This window comes from Myxine glutinosa, chromosome 5 (genome assembly GCF_964187855.1).
Source record: "Myxine glutinosa chromosome 5, kmMyxGlut1.1, whole genome shotgun sequence".
NCBI classification, from domain to species: Eukaryota; Metazoa; Chordata; class Myxini; order Myxiniformes; family Myxinidae; genus Myxine; species Myxine glutinosa.
In genome coordinates this window covers 170,864,763-170,885,094 of record NC_136265.1, presented here as the reverse complement: position 1 = coordinate 170,885,094, position 20,332 = coordinate 170,864,763, and the positions used below count along the sequence as shown (strand labels likewise).

Here is a 20,332-nt window from a genome sequence, read left to right as displayed (position 1 = left end):
TTTCAATCCTGACAAATCACACATTCTCAAAAAGACCTTCTGGAAAAACCTCCCATCGACTTTCTCAACAATCCCCTCAAATAAGTTCTGTCACTCAAGCTTTTGGGTCTCGCTATCTGCCATGATCTTTCCTGGGAAAACCACATTTTCAAGCTGGCCTCCAAAGCAAGTTGCTGACTGGGCATCCTCCATCCTGCGAAGTCCTTCTTTGGCACACTTGAGCTCCTCACCACTTTCAAGGCTTTCATCCACAACTCAATGGAATACTGCTCTCCCCTCGACTGGTGCTCCTCCTTTCACCTTGCTTGGCTTCATGCTGTGGAAACCAAACCTTTCAGAAACATCAGAATCTCCTACAATGAAGCTGAATCTGAGGGCTTTTCACTCTCTCGCCACAGGCAGGTCGGTGGTCTTTGTCTACTACCACCTCCTCTCCGGCCTTGCACCCCGTTGTCTGCCTGTCTGGGTCTGTACACCCTCCCTCTCCCTCCCCCCTCCCAATATTTCTGCAGAATGTACAAGGTCTGCCAGCAACTCCACTCTCGTGAAACCCCCAAGACTCTGTTCACCTTCATTCATTGCTCTTTTTCCCACCTCAAGAACAACACTCCCTCACTCGCTTCAATCCAACACTTCCTGCCAGGTTTTCAAAACAGCTGTCTGCCACCATCTCTTATCTTTCCCCATCCAAAACCTTGATCTTTTTACCCCCGTTAATCCACCCTAAATCTACCTCCTTCCAATTCTGATTTCTTTCATGAAAGTCCTTGTCGTGTCCATCTTGTTTATCCCATGTACCTCTCCCCAGCGCTCTCTTCCACAGATCTCCTGATGTCCATGTACACAACTCTTGTTGCGCTTCCCTGTCCCCCACCATTTGTGATACGTTATGTGTGTTAGCTCATATAGGAGCCTCGACTTTGTACACAAAAAACATCTGGCCTCGTTCCTCCTGCCCTCTCAAACTCTGCCCTTCCCGAGATCCCACCCTTCCCCCCTCAGGTGTTACATTAAAGAGACCCTCACCTGCTCACAGTTCCAAAATCCAGGCTGATCATCCATCTGCATTAATTTGTCCCCTTACTGTAGAATTGTCTCCCTATGTCCGATCCTGCTTTCACCTTGTTCATGTATGTAACGCTCGGACCTCGCATTTGCAGACCCCGCATATTTGTGGCTGACAAATTGAAACCCGATTCTACATTTGCGGCCCTGTGTCTTATGAAAATGTGGTTTTTAGCGGGCAAAAAAAAACACAAATATTTTTTTCATGAGCTGCGAGCACGATTTGCTTCTACATTTGCAACCGTGTGCTTCTCGTTTTCACGGCTTTTTACAGCCACAAAAATATTTTAGCCACACAATGAGCGAGCTTCGCGGAATGTCCCACCAAGCTACGTAACATAGCAACGCCCACGAGTTGCTGTATAGAATGAAAACACTTGCTGCATACCACGCACACCGCAAAACACACCGCATCTACCACTTTCTGCGTACCACGTCAAAAATCCTTCATCATTATCATTTGAAAAGTTGTGTTTGTGGAACTACAAGTTTTAAACAGTACCTTCTGTTGTTTTTAGTTTCACAGTATGGTATGGTTAACCACTTTTAATAAACTGTAAGTGCATTACTTCAATAAATTGGAAATGGTACCTGGTGTTTCATTTTTTACTCTTTGTATTTTCTATGCAACTGTAATGATATGAATTCACAGTCAAAAACATTTTAAACATCAAAAAAAAAATCCCCTGTGAATCAGGAAACGGCAGGAACCTCTAACTTATTCCCCTTTTCCCCACTGAAACAATGACATGGCATACATTCGTGGATTTCATCAAGATTCGTGGGATTTTCATCGACATTCGCAGATATTGAAATGCCCTGATCCTACCCCCACCCCTTACATTGAAACAATACCCCCATATCGATGGTTCGGACTTTTGTGGCATTTTCCAGGAAAAACAGACACACATCCAAAAGTAATGGATCAGTGGTCAAATTTGTTACACTCAAGAAACTTGGATTTGAGATCAAAATGACCAACAACAATCCCAATGACTCGATGACATAACCAAACTCTTGGTATCTTCCTTCGAGATGCTTTGCCAAAACACTTTACTGCAGCCATTTTCAGTTGTTTGTTTTGGGGGGGGGGGGGGGGCTCTGACTCCAGTCTCCTCTTCAGCAAGTGAAATGCTTGATGCTCCAATGAATTTCAATCAGGAGATTGACGTAGCCAGTCTAAAACCTTCCACATTCTCCCCCACCCCCCCCCCCCCCCCCGATGAACTCCTTGGTTGCGTTGGCAGTGTGTTTTGAGTCATTATCTTCCTGCATGGTGAAGCAGACAAAATGTTTCTGTACATTTCCATATTCACTCTGCTGCTCATCAGTTCCATCAGCAATAAAGATGAGGGAGCCAATTCCAGAGGCAGCCATGCAAACCCAAGCCATGACACTACCTCCACCATGCTTCATAGATGAGGTAGTACGTTTTGGATCACATGCAATTCCCTTCTTTTCTCCATGCTTTAACCTTTCCATCACAGTTTATCTTGGTCTCATCTGGCCATAAAATTGTTACAGAACTATATGGCTCGCCTCTGTAATTCTTGGCAAATTCTAATCTGGCCTTCCTATTTTTGGTGCTCATGAGGTTTTCATCTTGCAGTGTAGCCTTTGTAATTCTTCTGGAAATAGTAGATTGTGATACTTTCAACCATAAGATTCAAAGTACCAAGAGCGGGAGAACGGGTAAGATAAATTGAAGACAATATGGATAAATATGTGCATGAGAGAGCAGGTTTCTGTGGAGCAATTCCAAGGCTGAATTAATATCAGCGGCGGTGGATGTAGGAGACCAGTCCTGATGTGTTAAAAATAATAATAATAATAATAATAATAACAAAGATTTACTGTGAAAACGCAAAGCACAAATGTAGAAGCACGTCACACGTTCTGAACCACAAATACACAGGGTCTGCAAATGTTGAAGTCTGTCTGTATACATAAATCAAACCCCCTAACTTTTTGAGGCAGCAAGGCACAGGTCAAGTCCCTTTGCAGTAAATGTTGCTCGACCTGTTTGCAACAAGCATCAATAAATGGGGGAAACTGATTAAAATATCTTGTGGTTGTGGCCAAGACGGACTTCACAACCTCCTCCCAGACGTCTCTGGTGGGGATTGCCATCCAAAGATAGCCGGCCTGAATATCAATCTGCCTCTATCAATAATGTCAGGGAAGAACAACTTCCTCCCACTCTTCAATATTAACGATTTGGGCATCCAAAAGATGAGGGATGGAATCACCTGCTCCTTGGCCCAACAACAGTGACCTGTGAATTGAACCCTTTGTTTGCTGGTTGTGTCAGTGTCAGAGGTCAGTGGAGGTTACCACAAATATCATTAAGCACGGTGGAATTCCTCCAAGGTAGGTTTCTGACGTGCCTAAGGGGGTTATGTCATATGTTCCGTTGGGACGCTTTTGAATTTTTGCACTAAGGTCCATGTTCCCAAAGTATACTTTCAACGACATCCCTGAAGAGGTTTACTGTTAACTTCTCTGGTAAGTTTGATCACCAAACTGTCGAATTTGTTATGAGCTATCCAGGCCATTCATATCTGATCTCTAAGTCTTACACCCCACTCCCCTCCCTCCACCCCCACCCCACCCCCAAGTTAATTATGTATGAACCCAGGTGTTTGTTTTTTTGAGTCACTTACAGGTTTTATGCTTATATCAGACTTGGATTGTATTGTTTGCGACTGATAGTGTGTTGATTGAGATAAGTTCCGTTTTGAGTTAAGGTTAAGGCCTACCTGACTGGTAGCTGTTTAAGGAGACTTGGGGACCATATTTTCCATATGGACCATGGACCATATTTTCATTGGTCTTCACGGCCTTGAAGCATACTGCGCCTGCCTGCCAGACTCAGGGGGGTCTTTTGGTCCTCTGGGACTTCTGGGTCAGCAAGGACTTTGGGTTTTCTGGGTGCACGGGGGCTTTTGGGTCATCTGGGTCTTTTGGTCCTTGGGTCCTCATGGACTTTTGGGTCTTCTGAGTCCTCGGGGGACTTTGGGTTTCAAGTGTTAAAGGGGTCTTCCAAGGTCGAAGGTGTCAACAGTTGAAAGGGTTAAAAAGGTACATTTGAATAGTACGTAATTGATGTATGTAATTAAAAAAAACCCCCACCTTTAGAGGCCATTTTTCCCCGCAAGCGGGGGTTGGCCTTTTTCGGGGACCATGGTTGTTGTTGTTTTTTGGTCCCCTTTTTGAAGCAATGTTTTATGGCCGGATGCCCTTCCTGCCGCCAACCCTTTTTGTTGCCTTTTTACGACAAAGGGAATTACCAGTGAACTGGTACTCAATTTGCCGACCTCGGAAGGATGACAGGCTGAGTCAACCCCCCTGGCGTTAATTCAGCGATCGACCGGGATTCGAACCCAGGATCCTAAGCTGGCACCCTAGCCGCTAGCCCAACACCAGGCTTCAATGTAATAAACAGATGTATCCTCAATCCTCAAGCAGATGTATGTAATAAACAGACCAAAAAAGTATACGACCAAAGGTATGACACACCAAAGGTATGACACACCAAAGGTATGACACACCAAAGGTATGACACACCAAAGGTATGACACACCAAAGGTATGACACACCAAAGGTATGACACACCAAAGGTATGACACCAAAAGTATGACACACACTCATCAATTTATCGTAGTAAAGAATAGCTTGGGCATTTTTCATACTCATGGAAAGAAGTGCGATGTCATCAGCAAAGTCGAGATGAGCAATGAACTTTGCGGGATGCCTTTGACCAATTCTTGGCCTAATATAAGCATTATCCCACCAATGGAAGGACATATCTTGGACTTGTGAATGTACAGAGCAAGTAAAAAAATGATATTTACCATTAACCATGTTGGGGGGTGGAGAGAGAGGGGAAGAGATGGGGGAGCAACAGAAGCTGTGATGGCTATTATAAACATATTCTTAGTTTGGTTCCGGGTTACAAGATAAATTATACGATTTCTTGCAGAAAGTTGAAGGGTGCGTGTGTGTGTGTTTTATACATCCACTGCATTCCCTCGCTTGTATAAACAGGAAATGATCGGATATCGACAACGCTAAGTCACATCCACAGATATTTGCAGTATTTCCTCCATGCCCATGATTCCAATTTGCATTCCAAAACGATTATGGTTAACGATTTTCAAATTGGTCTCAAGATGGAAAATTCTGCTGGGAGGAAATCGAAAAATGACAAATCCCTTGAACAAAGTAATTTGAAAATAAGGAACCTTACCTTCGATTGTTCGACCTGGTGCCGGATATGGAGAAGCTCCTCCTGCATCCTTTTTTCATTGTCCATACTCTTGGCCAGGCTCCAATTGAGGGCATCCTTCTCCTCAAGCAGACTCTGTGCTTCCTCAAGTTTAATTGACAAATCGCCAGAGTGTATCTGGGCAGCCAAAAGCTGAGCTTCAAACACCTGCACACACACACACCAGTGGATCGATTTGGTGCTTGGTGGAAAGCAAACAATGACAAACCCCTTGATGCAAGTAATTTGAAAACAAAACATTACCTTTAATTGTTCAACCTGGTGCTGGAGGAGCTCCTCCTGCATCATTTTCTCATCGTCCATACTTTTGGCAAGGCTGCAACGCAGGGCATTCTTCTCCTCTTCCAGAGTCTGTATTTCTTGAAGTTTATTTGTCAATTCCTCAGATTGCATCTGGTAAGCCAAAAGCTGAGCTTCAAGCACCTACACACATCGGTCAGTCAATTTAATGTCGGGCAGAAAGTGAACAATGACAAGCCCATTGAACCAAGTAATTTGAACACAAGGAACTTTACCTTCGATTGTTCGACCTGGTGCTGGAGTTGGAGAACCTCCTCCTGCATCCTTTTCTCATTATCCATACTTTTGGCCAGGCTCAGACTGAGGGCATCCTTCTCCTCAAGCAGACATTGTGCTTCCTCAAGTTTAATTGACAATTCCTTAGAGTGCATCTGGGCAGCCAAAAGCTGGGCTTCAAGCACCTGTACACAGTCGATCAAATTGATGTTGGGTGGAGAGCAAAATTACAAACACCTTGAACCAATAAATTTGAACATGAGGAACTTTACCTTCGATTGTTCGACCTGGTACTGGAGTTGGAGAAGCTCCTCCTGTATCGCCTTCTCATTGTCCATACTTTCAGTTAAACTGCAAGTCAGGGCATCCTTCTTCTCAAGCAGACTCGGTACTTCCTCCAGCTTATTTGCCAATTCAGTAGAGTGCATTTGGGAAGCCAAAAGCTGAGCTTCAAGCACCTGCACACATCAACCGAGCAACTCGACGTCATGTGGAAAGGGAACAATGGCCAACCCATTTAACAAAGTTATTTTAAAACAAGGAACCTTACCTTTGATTGTTCGACCTGGTCCTGGAGTTGGAGAAGCTCCTCCTGCATCCGTTTTTCATTGTTCAAACTTTCAGCGAGATTGCTACTCAAGGTGTCCTTCTCCTCAAGTGGACTTTGCATTTCTTCAAGTTTATTTGACAATTCCTCAGAGTGCATCTGGGAAGCCAAAAGCTGAGCTTCAAGCACCTGCACACATCACCCAAGCAACTTGACGTCAGGTGGAAAGGGAACAATGGCCAACCCATTTAACAAAGTCATTTTAAAACAAGGAACCTTACCTTTGATTGTTCGACCTGGTCCTGGAGTTGGAGAAGCTCCTCCTGCATCCGTTTTTCATTCTCCACAATTTCAGATAACTTGCTGCTCAGACCGTCCTTCTCCTTGAGCAGACGCTTCACTTCTTCAAGTTTATTTGACAATTCTTCGGAATTCATCTGCGAAGCCAAAAGCTGAGCTTCAAGGACCTGCACACATCAGTCGAGCAATTTGATGTCAGGTGGAAGCAAGTAATGAGAAACCCATTTCACAAAACTGCAATTTGAACATAAGCAACCTTACCTTGGATTGTTCAACCATGTCCTGGAGTTTGAGAAGCTCATCCTGCATCACTTTCTCATTGTCAACAATTTTGGAAAGGCTCCTTCTCAGGGCATCCTTCTCCTCAAGCAGCCTCTGCACTTCTTCTACTTTATTTGACAATTTCTCAGAGTGCATCTGGGAAGCCAATAGCTGAGCTTCAAGCACCTGCACACATCAGCCAAGCAACTTGATGTCGGGTGGAAAGCACAAACACCTTGAACGAAGTAATTTGAACAGAAGGATTCTTACCTTCGATTGTTCAACCTTGTCCTGGAGTTTGAGAAGCTGACCCTGCATCCTTTTCTCATTGTCCATACTTTCAGCCAGACTGCTACTCAGAGTGTCCTTCTCTTGAAGGAGACATTGCATTTCTTCCAATTTATGTGACAATTCCTCAGAGTGCATCTGGGCAGCCAAAAGCCGAGCTTCAAGGACCTGCACATAACAATGAAGCAATTTCATATCGGTTGGAAAGTGAACAATGACGAATCCATTGAACCAAGTAATATGAAGAAAAGGAATAGTCCATGGGCTGAGTAGGGTTTACATGCACCCCCCCCCCCCCCACAACTTAACTTCCCGGGTATGTCCATGTACCCCCCACCCTAGGGGTTAGGAAAAACCATGTTAACAGAAAGAAAACTCATTCCCAAGGTACCTCCCACGCATATTTTGATGTTACCCCCCTGTGTCGGTGATTTCCGAAAATTAGGGGTAGGTGAAATTCAAATGGCCATAACATTTTACCTAGTCATCCTATGGTTGCATATGACCCCTCAAAATGTTTGTCCTGGGACACTCTTTACAATGATGTGTTATATGCAAATGAGGTCACTAATGAGGTCACCAGAGGTCAAACTATGAGGGAATGAGTTTTTTTTTCTGTTAACATGGTTTTTCCTAACCTCTTGGGTGGGGGGTACATGGACATACCCGGGAAGTTAAGTCGTGGGGGGGGGGGGGGGGGGTGCATGTAAACCCTACTCAGCCCACGGACTAGCACATTACCTTTGATTGTTTGACCTGGTCCTGCATTTGGAGTAGCTCCTCTAGCATACTTTTCTCATTGTCCGTAATTTCAGCAAGACTGCGCCTTAGAGTGTCCTTTTCCTCAAGCGAACTTTGCATTTCTTCAAGTTTATTTGACAATTCCTCAGAGTGCATCTGGGAAGCCAAAAGCTCAGCTTCAAGCACCTGTGCACATCAACCGAGCAACTTGTCAGGTGGAAAGCGAAGAATGACAAACCCCTTGAATCAAGTAATGTGAACACATCGGACCTTACCTTCGATTGTTCCACCTGGTCCTTCAGTTGGAGTAGCTCCTCTTGCATCCTTTTCTCATTGTCCATGATTTCAGCTAGATTGTGACTCAGGGCATCCTTCTCCTCAAGCAGATTCTGTACTTCTTCAAGTTTCTTTGACAAATCCTCAGAGTGCACATGGGAAGCCAAAAGCTGAGCTTCTAAGACCTGCACACACAAGTCGAGCAATTTGATATCAGGTGAAAGCCAGTAATGATAAACCGATTAAACAGAGTAGTGAAATTTGAACACAAGGAGTTGCCTTCGATTGTTCGATTTGGTCCTGGAGCTGGAGAAGTTCGTCCTGCATATTTTTCTCATTGTCCACCATTTTGGCCAGGCTCTGACTCAGCGCATCCTTCTCCTCAAGCAGACTCTGCACTTCTTCTGCTTTATTTGATAATTCCTCAGAATGTACCTGAGAATCCAAAAGCTGAGCTTCAAGCACCTGCACACATCAGTTGAGCAATTTGATGTTGGGTGGAAAGCAAACAATTAACACCATGAACCAACTATTTTGAAAAGGAACCCTACCTTTGATTGCTCGACATCATCCTGGAGTTGGAGTAGTGCCTCCTGCATCCTTTTCTCATTGTCCACACTTTCGGTTAGACTGCTACTCAAGGTGTCGTTCTCCTCAAGCAGACTCTGCATTTCCTCAAGTTTATTTGACAATTGCTCAGAATGCTTTTGGGAAGCCAAAAGCTGAGCTTCGAGCAGCTGCACACATTAGTTGAGCAACGTGATGTCAGGAAGAAAGCGAAGAAAGACAAACCCCTTGACCCAAGTAATTTGAACAATAGGAACCTTACCTTTGATTGTTCAACCTGGTCGTTGACTTGGAGAAGCTCCTCCTGCATCCGTTTCTCATTGTCCATGATTTCAGCCAGACTGCTATTCAGGGTGTCCTTTTCCTCAAGCAGACTCTTCACCTCTGCTACTTCATTTGACAATATTTCGGAGTGCATCTGGGCAGCCAAAAGCCGAGCTTCAAGCACCTGCACACATCAGTAAAATAATTTGATGTTGGGTGGAAAGCGACCAATGAAAAAAAACCCCATTGAACCAATTAATTTGAACATAAGCAGCCTCACCTTCATTTGTTCGACCTGGTCCTGGAGATTGCGCAGCTCCTCCTGCATCATTTTCTCATTGTCCACACTTTTAACAAGACTGCTACTCAGGGTGTCCTTCTCCTCAAGCAGACTCTTCACTTCTACTTTATTTGACAATTCCTCAGGGTGCATCTGGGAAGCCAAAAGCTGAGCTTCAAGCACCTGCACACAGAAGAGGAATTTCATGGCGGATTTAAAAGAAAATTGACAAACCCCTCAAACCAACTAATTTGAACACACCACCTTACCTTCAATTGTTCAACCTTGTCCTCGAATTTGAGAAGCTCCTCTTCTATAATTTTCTCATTGGCCAAACTTTCAACTTGTCTGCTGCTTAGGGTGTCCTTCTCCTTTAGCAGACTCTGTACTACTTCTACTTTATTTGACAATTCCTTGGAATGCACCTGAGAATCCAAAAGCTGAGCTTCGAGCACCTGCACACATCAGTCGAGCAATTTGATGTTGGGTGGAAAGCAAACAATGAACACCATGAACCAACTATTTCGAAAAGGAACCCCACCTTTGATTGCTCGACCTTGTCCTGGAGTTGGAGTAGTGCCTCCTGCATCCTTTTCTCATTGTCCACACTTTCGGTTAGACTGCTACTCAAGGTGTCGTTCTCCTCAAGCAGACTCTGCATTTCCTCAAGTTTATTTGACAATTGCTCAGAATGCTTTTGGGAAGCCAAAAGCTGAGCTTCGAGCAGCTGCACACATTAGTTGAGCAACGTGATGTCAGGAAGAAAGCGAAGAAAGACAAACCCCTTGACCCAAGTAATTTGAACAATAGGAACCTTACCTTTGATTGTTCAACCTGGTCGTTGACTTGGAGAAGCTCCTCCTGCATCCGTTTCTCATTGTCCATGATTTCAGCCAGACTGCTATTCAGGGTGTCCTTTTCCTCAAGCAGACTCTTCACCTCTGCTACTTCATTTGACAATATTTCGGAGTGCATCTGGGCAGCCAAAAGCCGAGCTTCAAGCACCTGCACACATCAGTAAAATAATTTGATGTTGGGTGGAAAGCGACCAATGAAAAAAAACCCCATTGAACCAATTAATTTGAACATAAGCAGCCTCACCTTCATTTGTTCGACCTGGTCCTGGAGATTGCGCAGCTCCTCCTGCATCATTTTCTCATTGTCCACACTTTTAACAAGACTGCTACTCAGGGTGTCCTTCTCCTCAAGCAGACTCTTCACTTCTACTTTATTTGACAATTCCTCAGGGTGCATCTGGGAAGCCAAAAGCTGAGCTTCAAGCACCTGCACACAGAAGAGGAATTTCATGGCGGATTTAAAAGAAAATTGACAAACCCCTCAAACCAACTAATTTGAACACACCACCTTACCTTCAATTGTTCAACCTTGTCCTCGAATTTGAGAAGCTCCTCTTCTATAATTTTCTCATTGGCCAAACTTTCAACTTGTCTGCTGCTTAGGGTGTCCTTCTCCTTTAGCAGACTCTGTACTACTTCTACTTTATTTGACAATTCCTTGGAATGCACCTGAGAATCCAAAAGCTGAGCTTCGAGCACCTGCACACATCAGTCGAGCAATTTGATGTTGGGTGGAAAGCAAACAATGAACACCATGAACCAACTATTTCGAAAAGGAACCCCACCTTTGATTGCTCGACCTTGTCCTGGAGTTGGAGTAGTGCCTCCTGCATCCTTTTCTCATTGTCCACACTTTCGGTTAGACTGCTACTTAAGGCGTCGTTCTCCTCCAGCAGACTCCGCATTTCCTCAAGTTTATTTGACAATTGCTCAGAAAGCTTCTGGGAAGCCAAAAGCTGAGCTTCGAGCAACTGCACACATTAGTTGAGCAACTTGATGTCGGGAAAAAAAGACAACCCCCTTGAACCAAGTAATTTGAACAAAATGTGCCTTACCTTTGCTTGTTCAACCTGGTCGTTGAGTTTGAGAAGCTCCTCCTGCATCCTTTTCTCATTGTCAATGATTTCAGCCAGACTGCTATTCAGGGTGTCCTTTTCCTCAAGCAGACTCTTCACCTCTTCTACTTCATTTGACAATATTTCGGAGTGCATCTGGGCAGCCAAAAGCCGAGCTTCAAGCACCTGCACACATCAGTAAAATAATTTGATGTTGGGTGGAAAGCGACCAATGAAAAAAAACCCCATTGAACCAATTAATTTGAACATAAGCAGCCTCACCTTCATTTGTTCGACCTGGTCCTGGAGATTGCGCAGCTCCTCCTGCATCATTTTCTCATTGTCCACACTTTTAACAAGACTGCTACTCAGGGTGTCCTTCTCCTCAAGCAGACTCTTCACTTCTACTTTATTTGACAATTCCTCAGGGTGCATCTGGGAAGCCAAAAGCTGAGCTTCAAGCACCTGCACACAGACCAGGAATTTCATGGCGGATTTAAACGAACATTGACAAACCTCTCAAACCAACTAATTTTAACACACCACCATACCTTCAATTGTTCAACCTTGTCCTTGAGTTTTAGAAGCTCCTCTTCTATCATTTTCTCATTGGCCAAACTTTCAGCTCGGCTGCTGCTTAGGGTGTCCTTCTCCTTAAGCAGACTCTGTACTTCTTCCACTTTATTTGACAATTCCTCAGAATGCACCTGGGTAGCCAAAAGCTTAGCTTCAAGCACCTGCACACCATCAGTCGAGCAATTAGTTGCCGGGTGGAAAGTGAACAATGACAAAACTCTTGAAACAAATAATGTGAACACGAGGAGCCCTACCTTTGATTGTTCAACCTGGTCCTGGAATTGGAGAAGCTCCTCCTGCATCCTTTTCTCACTTTCCATATTTTCAGCCAGGCTCGCACTAATGGCATCCTTCTCCTCAAGCAGACTCCATGTTCCTTCAAGTTTATTTGACAATTCCTTAGAGTGTATCTGGGAAGCCAAAAGCTGAGCTTCAAGCACCTGCACACATCGGTCAAGCAATTTCATGTCAGGTGGAAGGTGAACAATGACAAAACTCTTGAACAGTCATTTCAACAAAAGGAACCTTACTTTTGATTGTTCGACCTGTTGATTGAGTTGGAGTAACTCCTCCTGCATCCTTTTCTCACTATCCATACTTTCGGCGAGACAGCTGCTCAGGGCCTCCTTTTCCTCAAGCAAACTCTGCACTTCCACTAGATTATTTGACAATTCATTGCAGTGCTTCTGGGAATCCAAAAGCTGAGCTTCAATAACCTGCACACATCAGTCCAGGAATTTGACGTCTGGTGGAAAGTGAACAATGACAAACCCCTTGAATCAACTGGAAAAGAAGGATTCTTACTTTGGATCGTTTGACCTGGTCCTGGATTTGGAGTAGCTCCTCCTGCATTCTTTTCTCACTGCCCATACTTTCGGCAAGACTGCAACTCAAAGCTTCCTTCTCCTCAAGTAGAGTTCGTATGTCCTCAACTTTATTTGACAATTCCTCAGAGTGCACCTGGGAAGCCAAAAGCTGAGCTTCAAGCACCTACACACATCGGTCAAGCAATTTCATGTCAGGTGGAAGGTGAACAATGACATAACTCTTCATACAAGTAATATGAACACAAGGAACCTTACCTTTGATTGTTCGATTTTGTCCTGGAGTTGGTGAAGCTCCTCCTGCATCCTTTTCTCACTTTCCATATTTTCAGCCAGGCTCACACCAATGGCATCCTTCTCCTCAAGCAGACTCTGTGTTCCTTCAAGTTTATTTGACAATTCCTCAGAGTACATCTGGGAAGCCAAAAGCTGAACTTCAAGCACCTGCACACAGCAGTCGAATAATTTGATGTTGGGTGGAAGCAGACAATGAAAAAACCCCCTCGAACCGAGTAATGTGAACACAAGGAACCTTACCTTCATTGGTTCAAACTTGCCCTGGAGTTTCAGAAGCTCCTCTTCGATCATTTTCTCATCGGTCATATTTTCAGTGAGACTGCTGCTTAGGGTGTCCTTCTCTTCAAGCAGACTCTGTGCTTCCCTAAGTTTATTTGACAATTCCTCAGAATGCATCTGGGAAGCCAAAAGCTGAGCTTCAAGCACCTACACACATCAGTCGAGCAAGTTGATGTCGGGTGGAGAGTGAACAATGCCAAAACACTTGAACCTCGAAATTTGAACACAAGGAGCCTTACCTTTGATTGTTCGACCTGATCCTGGAGTTGGAGAAGCTCCTCCTGCATCCTTTTCTCACTGTCCTTACTTTCAGCCAGGCTCCTACTCAGGGCAACCTTGCCTTGAAGCAGACTCTGTGTTCCTTCTAGTATATTTGACAATTCCTCAGAATGCATCTGGGAATCCAAAAGCTGAGCTTCAATGACCTGCACACATCAGTCCAGGAATTTGACGTCGGGTGGAAAGTGAACAACGACAAACCCCTTGAACCAATTGGAACAAAAGGAACCTTACCGTCAATTTTTCTACCTGGTGATGAAGTTGTAGTAGCTCCTCCTGCATCCTTCTCTCCTTGTCCATACTTTCGGCGAGACTGCTACTCAGGGCTTCCTTCTCCTCAAGCAAACTCTGCAGTTCCACTAGTTTATCTGATAATTTTTTGGAGTGCATCTTGGAAGCCAAAAGCTGAGCTTCAACGACCTGCACACATCAGTCAAGGAATTTGATGTCGGGTGGAAGTGAACAATGACGAACCCCTTGAAACAATTTAAACAAAAGGAGCCTTACGTTTGATTTTTCGACCTGGTTCTTGAGTTGTAGAAGTTCCTCCTGCATCCTTTTCTCATTGTCCACACTTTCGGTTAGACTGCTACTCAAAGCATCCTTCTCCTCAAGGAGACTGTGCATTTCTTCAAGTTTATTTGACAATTCCCTTGAGTACATCTGGGCAGCCAAAAGCTGAGCTTCAAGAACCTGCACACATCACCCGAGCAACTTGATATCAGTTGGAAAATGAACAATGACAAACACCTTGAACAAAGTAATTTGAACAAAAGGAACCTTACCTTTGATTGTTCGACCTGGTCCTGGAGTTGGAGAAGCTCCTCCTGCATCTTTTTCTCATTGTCCACACTTTTGAATAGACTGCTATTCAGAGCATCCTTCTCCTCAAGCAAACGCTGTACTTCTTCAAGTTTATTTGACAATTCCTCGGAGTGCATCTGGGCAGCCAAAAGCTGAGCTTCAAGGACCTGCACACATCAGTAGAACAAGTTTATGTTGGGTGGAAAATTAACAACAACAAACCCCTTAAACCAAGTATATTCAATATGAGGAATCTTGCCTTAATTTGTTCAACCTTCTCCTGGAGTTGGAGAAGCTCCTCCTGCATCCTTTTCTCACTGTCCATACTTTCGGCCAGCCTGCTACTCAAGGCATCCTTCTCCTCAAGTGGACTCTGTCTTTCCTCAATTTTATTTGACAATTCCTCAGAGTGCATCTGGGCAGCCAAAAGCTGAGCTTCAAGCACCTGCACACATCAGTTGGGCAATTTGATGTCCCTGAAAACGGAACATTGACAAACACCTTCAACCAAGCAATTTGAGCAAAGGGAACCTTACCTTCAATTGTTCAGCCTTTCCCTTGAGTTGGACTAGCTCCTCTTGCATCCTTTTCTCATTGTCCATGATTTCAGCTAGATTGTGACTCAGGGCATCCTTCTCCTCAAGCAGATTCTGTACTTCTTCTAGTTTATTTGACAATTCACCAGAGTGCATGTGAGCAGCCAAAAGCTGGGCTTGAAGGACCTGGACACAGTCGAGCAACTTGATGTCGCGTCAAAAGCAAAATTTCAAACCCTCCTTGAACCAAGCAATTTCAATATAAGGAACCTTACCTTCGATTGTTCAACTTTGTCCTGGAGTTGAAGAAGCTCCTCCTGCATCCTTTTCTCACTGCCTATACATTGGGCATGACTGCTACTCAGGGCATCCTTCTCCTCAAGCAGACACTGTGCTTCCTCCAGTTTATTTGCCAATTCCTCAGAGTTCCTTTGGGCAGCCAAAAGCTGAGCTTCAAGCACCTGCAAACAAGGCAAACAAGTTGATGTCACGACCCAGGAGCGAGGTGACAAACACCTTCGATCAAGTGAGTGAAATGAATTATGGATCGAGACCTATATTATTGTGACAGTTTTGGAACTGGCCCCCAGGTTAACGCACATCCATGACATGTAGGAGTTCCCTTGTCAGTTATATCTTCAGTACATGTATGCAGACACACATCGCAAGTCGGTTTTTGGGCTCTGTCTTCTATCACCTCCTTTTCTTGTCTTGCCCCCTCTTGCAGGCTGTCTTAACTCTCTCCCTCAAGGTTTCTGCAGGGGGCAAGCGGGCCACCAGTAACCCTCTTCCGGTGAAAGTCCCAAAATACAGACTCGCTGCTCACCTCCGCTCATTTGTTCCATCCATAGTCATGATCTTTCGAACTCGTTTCTAACTCAACATCTCGAAGCCCACATATTTCCGAGTTCCCAGTTTTTCCTTCAACGTCTGCGTGTTTGTTGCTGTGACAATCTTGTCCACCTCATTTACCTTCCCCTTTACGTCATTCTTCAAGTCTCCCTCTGTTTTGTCCCTCAACCCTTTGTTTGTCCCTTTGTTTTGTCAAGTTGGTGTGTTTGCAGCCATATTTCCACTGTTCTTTTTGTTCTGTTCTAGCTCTTCCACGAGTCTCGACACTGTACAATAAACAAATATACAAATAAAGGGGGTTGGGGGATCCCAGATGTGATGGAGCATTGCACCTAAATTCTAAATTTGAAGAGGATTGGCTTGGAAATTAAAGAATTGTTTGCTATTGCAGTTACTGGAGAGAAACAAAAGGGAAAACTAGAACGGCACTCGGTAGCGCGCATACCTCTGCCAGTCTGAAGAGTTTACGTTTTGTATCCCACTAATTAATAGGCTGGATACAAATTCGGATCTTCACAAAAATCAAATCGATTCGTCCTTGACATACCCAACCTGTCCGCTAAAATCTGTCCAGATGTTTAGATACCGTGTTGTATATAGTTTTTCGCCCAAATAAATCAATGGTGAAGAATCACATACAATACTCTCGGATCCGGATCCGGTTCTTCATCAAAACCTAACCAATTTATCCTGGTCACACACCGAACCTATCAACAAAGTTTTGTCCAAATCCATCATGAGCTCCTTGAGATATTCTGCTCACAGACAGACAAGCAAACAGGTGAAAACATAACCTCTGTCCACCTTCGGTGAAAGAGGTAACAAAATGATTCCAACCTGTTTAGATTCCTGAAGTTTCACAACTTGTAGGCTCATCCTCTCAGTTTCAGAAGATTTTTGCTCACAGAGTTCATGGGTTTGAGCACCATTCGTTTGGAGATTGTCACCGTCATTCTCTAAGTTCTGAGGTTAGGGCAAATGGAGAGGTAAAGGTACATAGAGAAGAAATTCAACCAAACAGTATTTGTTTATTCAAGAAGTATTACATAAATCTGCATATTCAAGGGGACATTTGTCATTTCAACCAATGAACAGAAATTTCAGATTTTGTTAAAACTGTCCATCTGCCAAATTTGAATCCAAAAAAAATTGTTCAATCAGATTCGTACACTTTAAAACATTTGCATTCTCAGCTAAAATGACCAAACAATAAACTGAACAAATCAAAAATATCACATTGGAATCTTTCTTCTTAGGCTTGCCCCTCTGCCAATCAATAGTGATGCAATGAATAAACCGAGGGGGCAATTACGGAGGGTTAGGAACACATCAAGCTACTGAACAAAATATCATCAATACTTCTACTTCCTCTTGAAAAAGGGGGATAGGTGATAGGTTCCCAGTGGTAGCTGATTCATGGAGGAAATTTTCTAAAGTTTAAAATGCTTTCAAAATTAAATATGTACTTAACATGACCTTTGAGATCTTGACCAAAAAATATAATAAATTCATCCTTGCATCATTATACATACCTGTACGAAGTTTGGCTTCGATTCCTCCAGACGTTCGTAAGTTATCGCAGTAGCTAAATAAGTATTTAACATGACCTCTGACCTTTGACCTCTTGACCTCAAAATCTAATCAGTTCACCTTTGCATCATAATATATAGTTACACCACGTTTGGTGAAAATCCCATCACTGGTTCACAAATTAGCTCGATAACAGAAGTTTTACCTAACATGAGCTCTGATCTTTGGACCCCAAAATAGAATCAGTTCAGCTTTACATCATTCTGCATACATGTACCAAGTTTGACTTGGATCCATTCAGCCGTTCTTAAGTTATCACGGACAGATGGACGGACGGACAAAACCTGAAAACAATGCTTACGGCGACTTCATTGGCGAGGCATAACCATACTGAACCAAATCCATCAAATTTTACATGTTTCCCAAGGGTACCCCAAAGTAGCATTTTATGTGGGTAACATACCTGGGGGAAGGGGTTTAGGATTGGCAGAAAAGCCCAACTCTGTCCATGTAAATGTGTATTGTGTATGCGCTACCGGGTGGTATCCAGTATTAAATACAATTTGATATTTTCCAAATGTTTCATGTCACTCATTTTAAGCAGAGGTTCAAACCAAAGCATCCAGCACTGAGCTTCACAGTGAAGAAGTGATTTTTGCTCACACCATATATAATCAGTAAGGGTGGTTGATGAAGGTGATGTCAGCTGACTTCCAAGCAAATGGAAGATGTCCTTGGGCCAATGATAGAGTGAATCGAGCAGAATGTTTGCAAAGTAGAACATGCTGTCTTTTGATTAAATCCAAAGCGACGGGTACTTTTGCTGGTGACATATAGAGACAAAATTGAACAACCAAACAAACCTGAGATTTGGATTCGCTTTTCAAGCAAAGTTTCATCTCTTTGTTCTCCACGGCCTGCTGAAGTTTAACTACGGTCTTCTTGGTTTTCTTCAACAAATTCTGTGTAGCCAGCAAATCTCCTTGTGCTTGGATGCACTGAAAAAAATGAGTAACATGGATTAAAAACCAAAAGCATCAAATAGAAAATAAAAATATTAAACAGAAAAGGAATTGCTATCTGATCGAGCTCTTTTGAAGCCTGGTGTTGGGCTAGCGGCTAGGGTGCCAGCTTAGGATCCTAGGATCCTGGGTTAGAATCCCGGTCGATCGCTGAATTAACGCCAGGGGGGTTGACTCAGCCTGTCATCCTTCCGAGGTCGGCTAATTGAGTACCAGTTCACTGGTAATTCCCTGTTTGTCGTTAAAGGCGGCAAAAAGGGTTGGCGTCAGGAAGGGCATCCGGCCGTAAAACATTGCTTCAAAAAGGGGACCGAAAAACAACAACAACCACGGTTCCCGAAAAATGGCCTCTAAAGGTGGTTATATTATTTATATCGAGCTCTTTTGAAGCCCAAATGGTGCTTTGCGTGCTTGCACTTCAGTTTCAAATCAATTACAGCTTCGACACTTGTGATTCTCACAATAAAGAAGCACCAATCAGACTGTGGGTGAGGTTGGGAATTGAACCCAGACAAGACAGCCTAAAGGTAAGCATGCTATCTCTACCAGACACACACAAACAGGCACACACAGAGACAGACAGATACACTTCAGATAAAAGTCGTTCATTATTGGGATTTGGGCTTACCTGCCAAGCAAGGGACAGGCTTTTTAGCTTTTTACAAGGGGGGTTCGAATTCTAATCTGAGGCTGGAGGTTGAAGATGTGCAAGAAGTTGAGGTTGCACTATTGCACACAAGATGAGAGAAATAACCGTGTAACAGACTATATGTGGGCAACAATGTGTAAGTCACGCTTGCAGAATTCACCGCTAATCAGATACATTTTCATGTTTATCATTTCACAACACAAATTTTTCTGAAAATTGATGAGGAAAAATGAGGAATCGATCTCGCAGGGTTGGGAGCCACACACGTCATTAAAGGGACGTGTGCGGCTCCGGAGCCGCAGGATGCAGACCCCCGACCTAGGGCGATAGGCTGAAAAGAGCAGAAGGAGGAAGTGCAACAGCAACAGAGCATGTTTTTAAAGATACGAGCTGATCCAGTTGAAAGGAATGGAAATAAACTTTGCACTATCAAGTAACCAATTCATTGCTTTAAATTCCTGAGTAACGCGAGTAGTGCTGTGGCCATCTGCACCAGTCAACACAGCTTAAATCGAGGCCATCCGTCCAACAATGCGATCGATTCGCAAAAGATGGATGCAATGCATCTTAAAGTTTGAAGCAGCGTGATCCAGCGAATTTTTTAATTTTTTGTCGAAGAGCGCAATTGATCGTACAGACGTACACCTGGGCACATTTGTGCAACTGTATTCTGTATTTGGAAAAACTGGTTAGAATCACCCATCTTGGTCACATTCCACCAATGAAAGTTAGCAAATCTGGTACAGAAAGCACCCACTTTTCCAATTCCGCGATGCATGAGCAGTCAGCCATGTATATCGTGGGTACTTCCCATTTGCATACTAATTTTCCCATTGATGTCGAGAATGTACACGTTTACATATATGCTGAAGTACAATGGCGAGGTGGGGGACATGGACTACACAAGGACTGTACGGTTTACTTGAGCAAATTCAATCACTCCCAAAAAAAAAAAAAAAAAAAAAAAAATTCAGGCGAGCGATACAAACGAGTTACCAATGCAAACCGATATGACTTCCAGGCTAATCCAGAACCTGGCAAAAAATTTTTGCCAAAATGACAGCCGGATCTCAACCGTTTTTGCTGCCGAGTTACAGGCCTATCGGAAAGCTTAGCTTTGGCGAGATGAAAAGAGCAGCTGTCGATTTGAGCAGATCCAGAAATGGAATTTCAAACAAAAATGTACGAAGCTAACCTCGAATGACGCTTGTGTGTCAACAACGAAGCAACTCGAGAGTTCAAAGAGCACCTTTACCCTTCTTGGGGTAAAAATAAGTCACAATTGTAATGATTTTGCATTCACGGCCTGCACTGCTGTTAATATACTAACTTGATGTTTTCGGTGCTACAAAACTAAAGTGAACATTTTAGGCCCATTA

The 20,332-nt window shown here is 43.7% G+C and overlaps 1 protein-coding gene across 1 annotated transcript in view; it reads right to left on the bottom strand.

Moving 5' to 3' along the window:
• LOC137428338 (uncharacterized) overlaps positions 1 to 20,332 on the bottom strand; it is a 116,633-nt gene that overhangs the window by 42,793 nt on the left and 53,508 nt on the right. The window contains exons 23-59 of the mRNA XM_078779076.1: positions 18,146 to 18,280; positions 16,590 to 16,715; positions 15,176 to 15,361; positions 14,901 to 15,086; positions 14,624 to 14,809; positions 14,346 to 14,531; positions 14,068 to 14,253; positions 13,795 to 13,980; positions 13,521 to 13,706; positions 13,243 to 13,428; positions 12,964 to 13,149; positions 12,686 to 12,871; positions 12,412 to 12,597; positions 12,136 to 12,321; positions 11,857 to 12,042; positions 11,588 to 11,770; positions 11,306 to 11,491; positions 11,036 to 11,221; positions 10,764 to 10,949; positions 10,495 to 10,677; positions 10,213 to 10,398; positions 9,935 to 10,120; positions 9,663 to 9,848; positions 9,394 to 9,576; positions 9,112 to 9,297; positions 8,834 to 9,019; positions 8,562 to 8,747; positions 8,282 to 8,467; positions 8,007 to 8,192; positions 7,248 to 7,433; positions 6,978 to 7,163; positions 6,698 to 6,883; positions 6,420 to 6,605; positions 6,142 to 6,327; positions 5,869 to 6,054; positions 5,597 to 5,776; positions 5,315 to 5,500 (exon numbers count right to left, since the gene is read on the bottom strand). Coding sequence (XP_078635202.1) covers positions 5,315 to 5,500; positions 5,597 to 5,776; positions 5,869 to 6,054; positions 6,142 to 6,327; positions 6,420 to 6,605; positions 6,698 to 6,883; positions 6,978 to 7,163; positions 7,248 to 7,433; positions 8,007 to 8,192; positions 8,282 to 8,467; positions 8,562 to 8,747; positions 8,834 to 9,019; positions 9,112 to 9,297; positions 9,394 to 9,576; positions 9,663 to 9,848; positions 9,935 to 10,120; positions 10,213 to 10,398; positions 10,495 to 10,677; positions 10,764 to 10,949; positions 11,036 to 11,221; positions 11,306 to 11,491; positions 11,588 to 11,770; positions 11,857 to 12,042; positions 12,136 to 12,321; positions 12,412 to 12,597; positions 12,686 to 12,871; positions 12,964 to 13,149; positions 13,243 to 13,428; positions 13,521 to 13,706; positions 13,795 to 13,980; positions 14,068 to 14,253; positions 14,346 to 14,531; positions 14,624 to 14,809; positions 14,901 to 15,086; positions 15,176 to 15,361; positions 16,590 to 16,715; positions 18,146 to 18,280 — 6,756 coding nt within the window. The remainder of the gene's footprint in view (positions 1 to 5,314; positions 5,501 to 5,596; positions 5,777 to 5,868; positions 6,055 to 6,141; positions 6,328 to 6,419; positions 6,606 to 6,697; positions 6,884 to 6,977; positions 7,164 to 7,247; positions 7,434 to 8,006; positions 8,193 to 8,281; positions 8,468 to 8,561; positions 8,748 to 8,833; positions 9,020 to 9,111; positions 9,298 to 9,393; positions 9,577 to 9,662; positions 9,849 to 9,934; positions 10,121 to 10,212; positions 10,399 to 10,494; positions 10,678 to 10,763; positions 10,950 to 11,035; positions 11,222 to 11,305; positions 11,492 to 11,587; positions 11,771 to 11,856; positions 12,043 to 12,135; positions 12,322 to 12,411; positions 12,598 to 12,685; positions 12,872 to 12,963; positions 13,150 to 13,242; positions 13,429 to 13,520; positions 13,707 to 13,794; positions 13,981 to 14,067; positions 14,254 to 14,345; positions 14,532 to 14,623; positions 14,810 to 14,900; positions 15,087 to 15,175; positions 15,362 to 16,589; positions 16,716 to 18,145; positions 18,281 to 20,332) is intronic.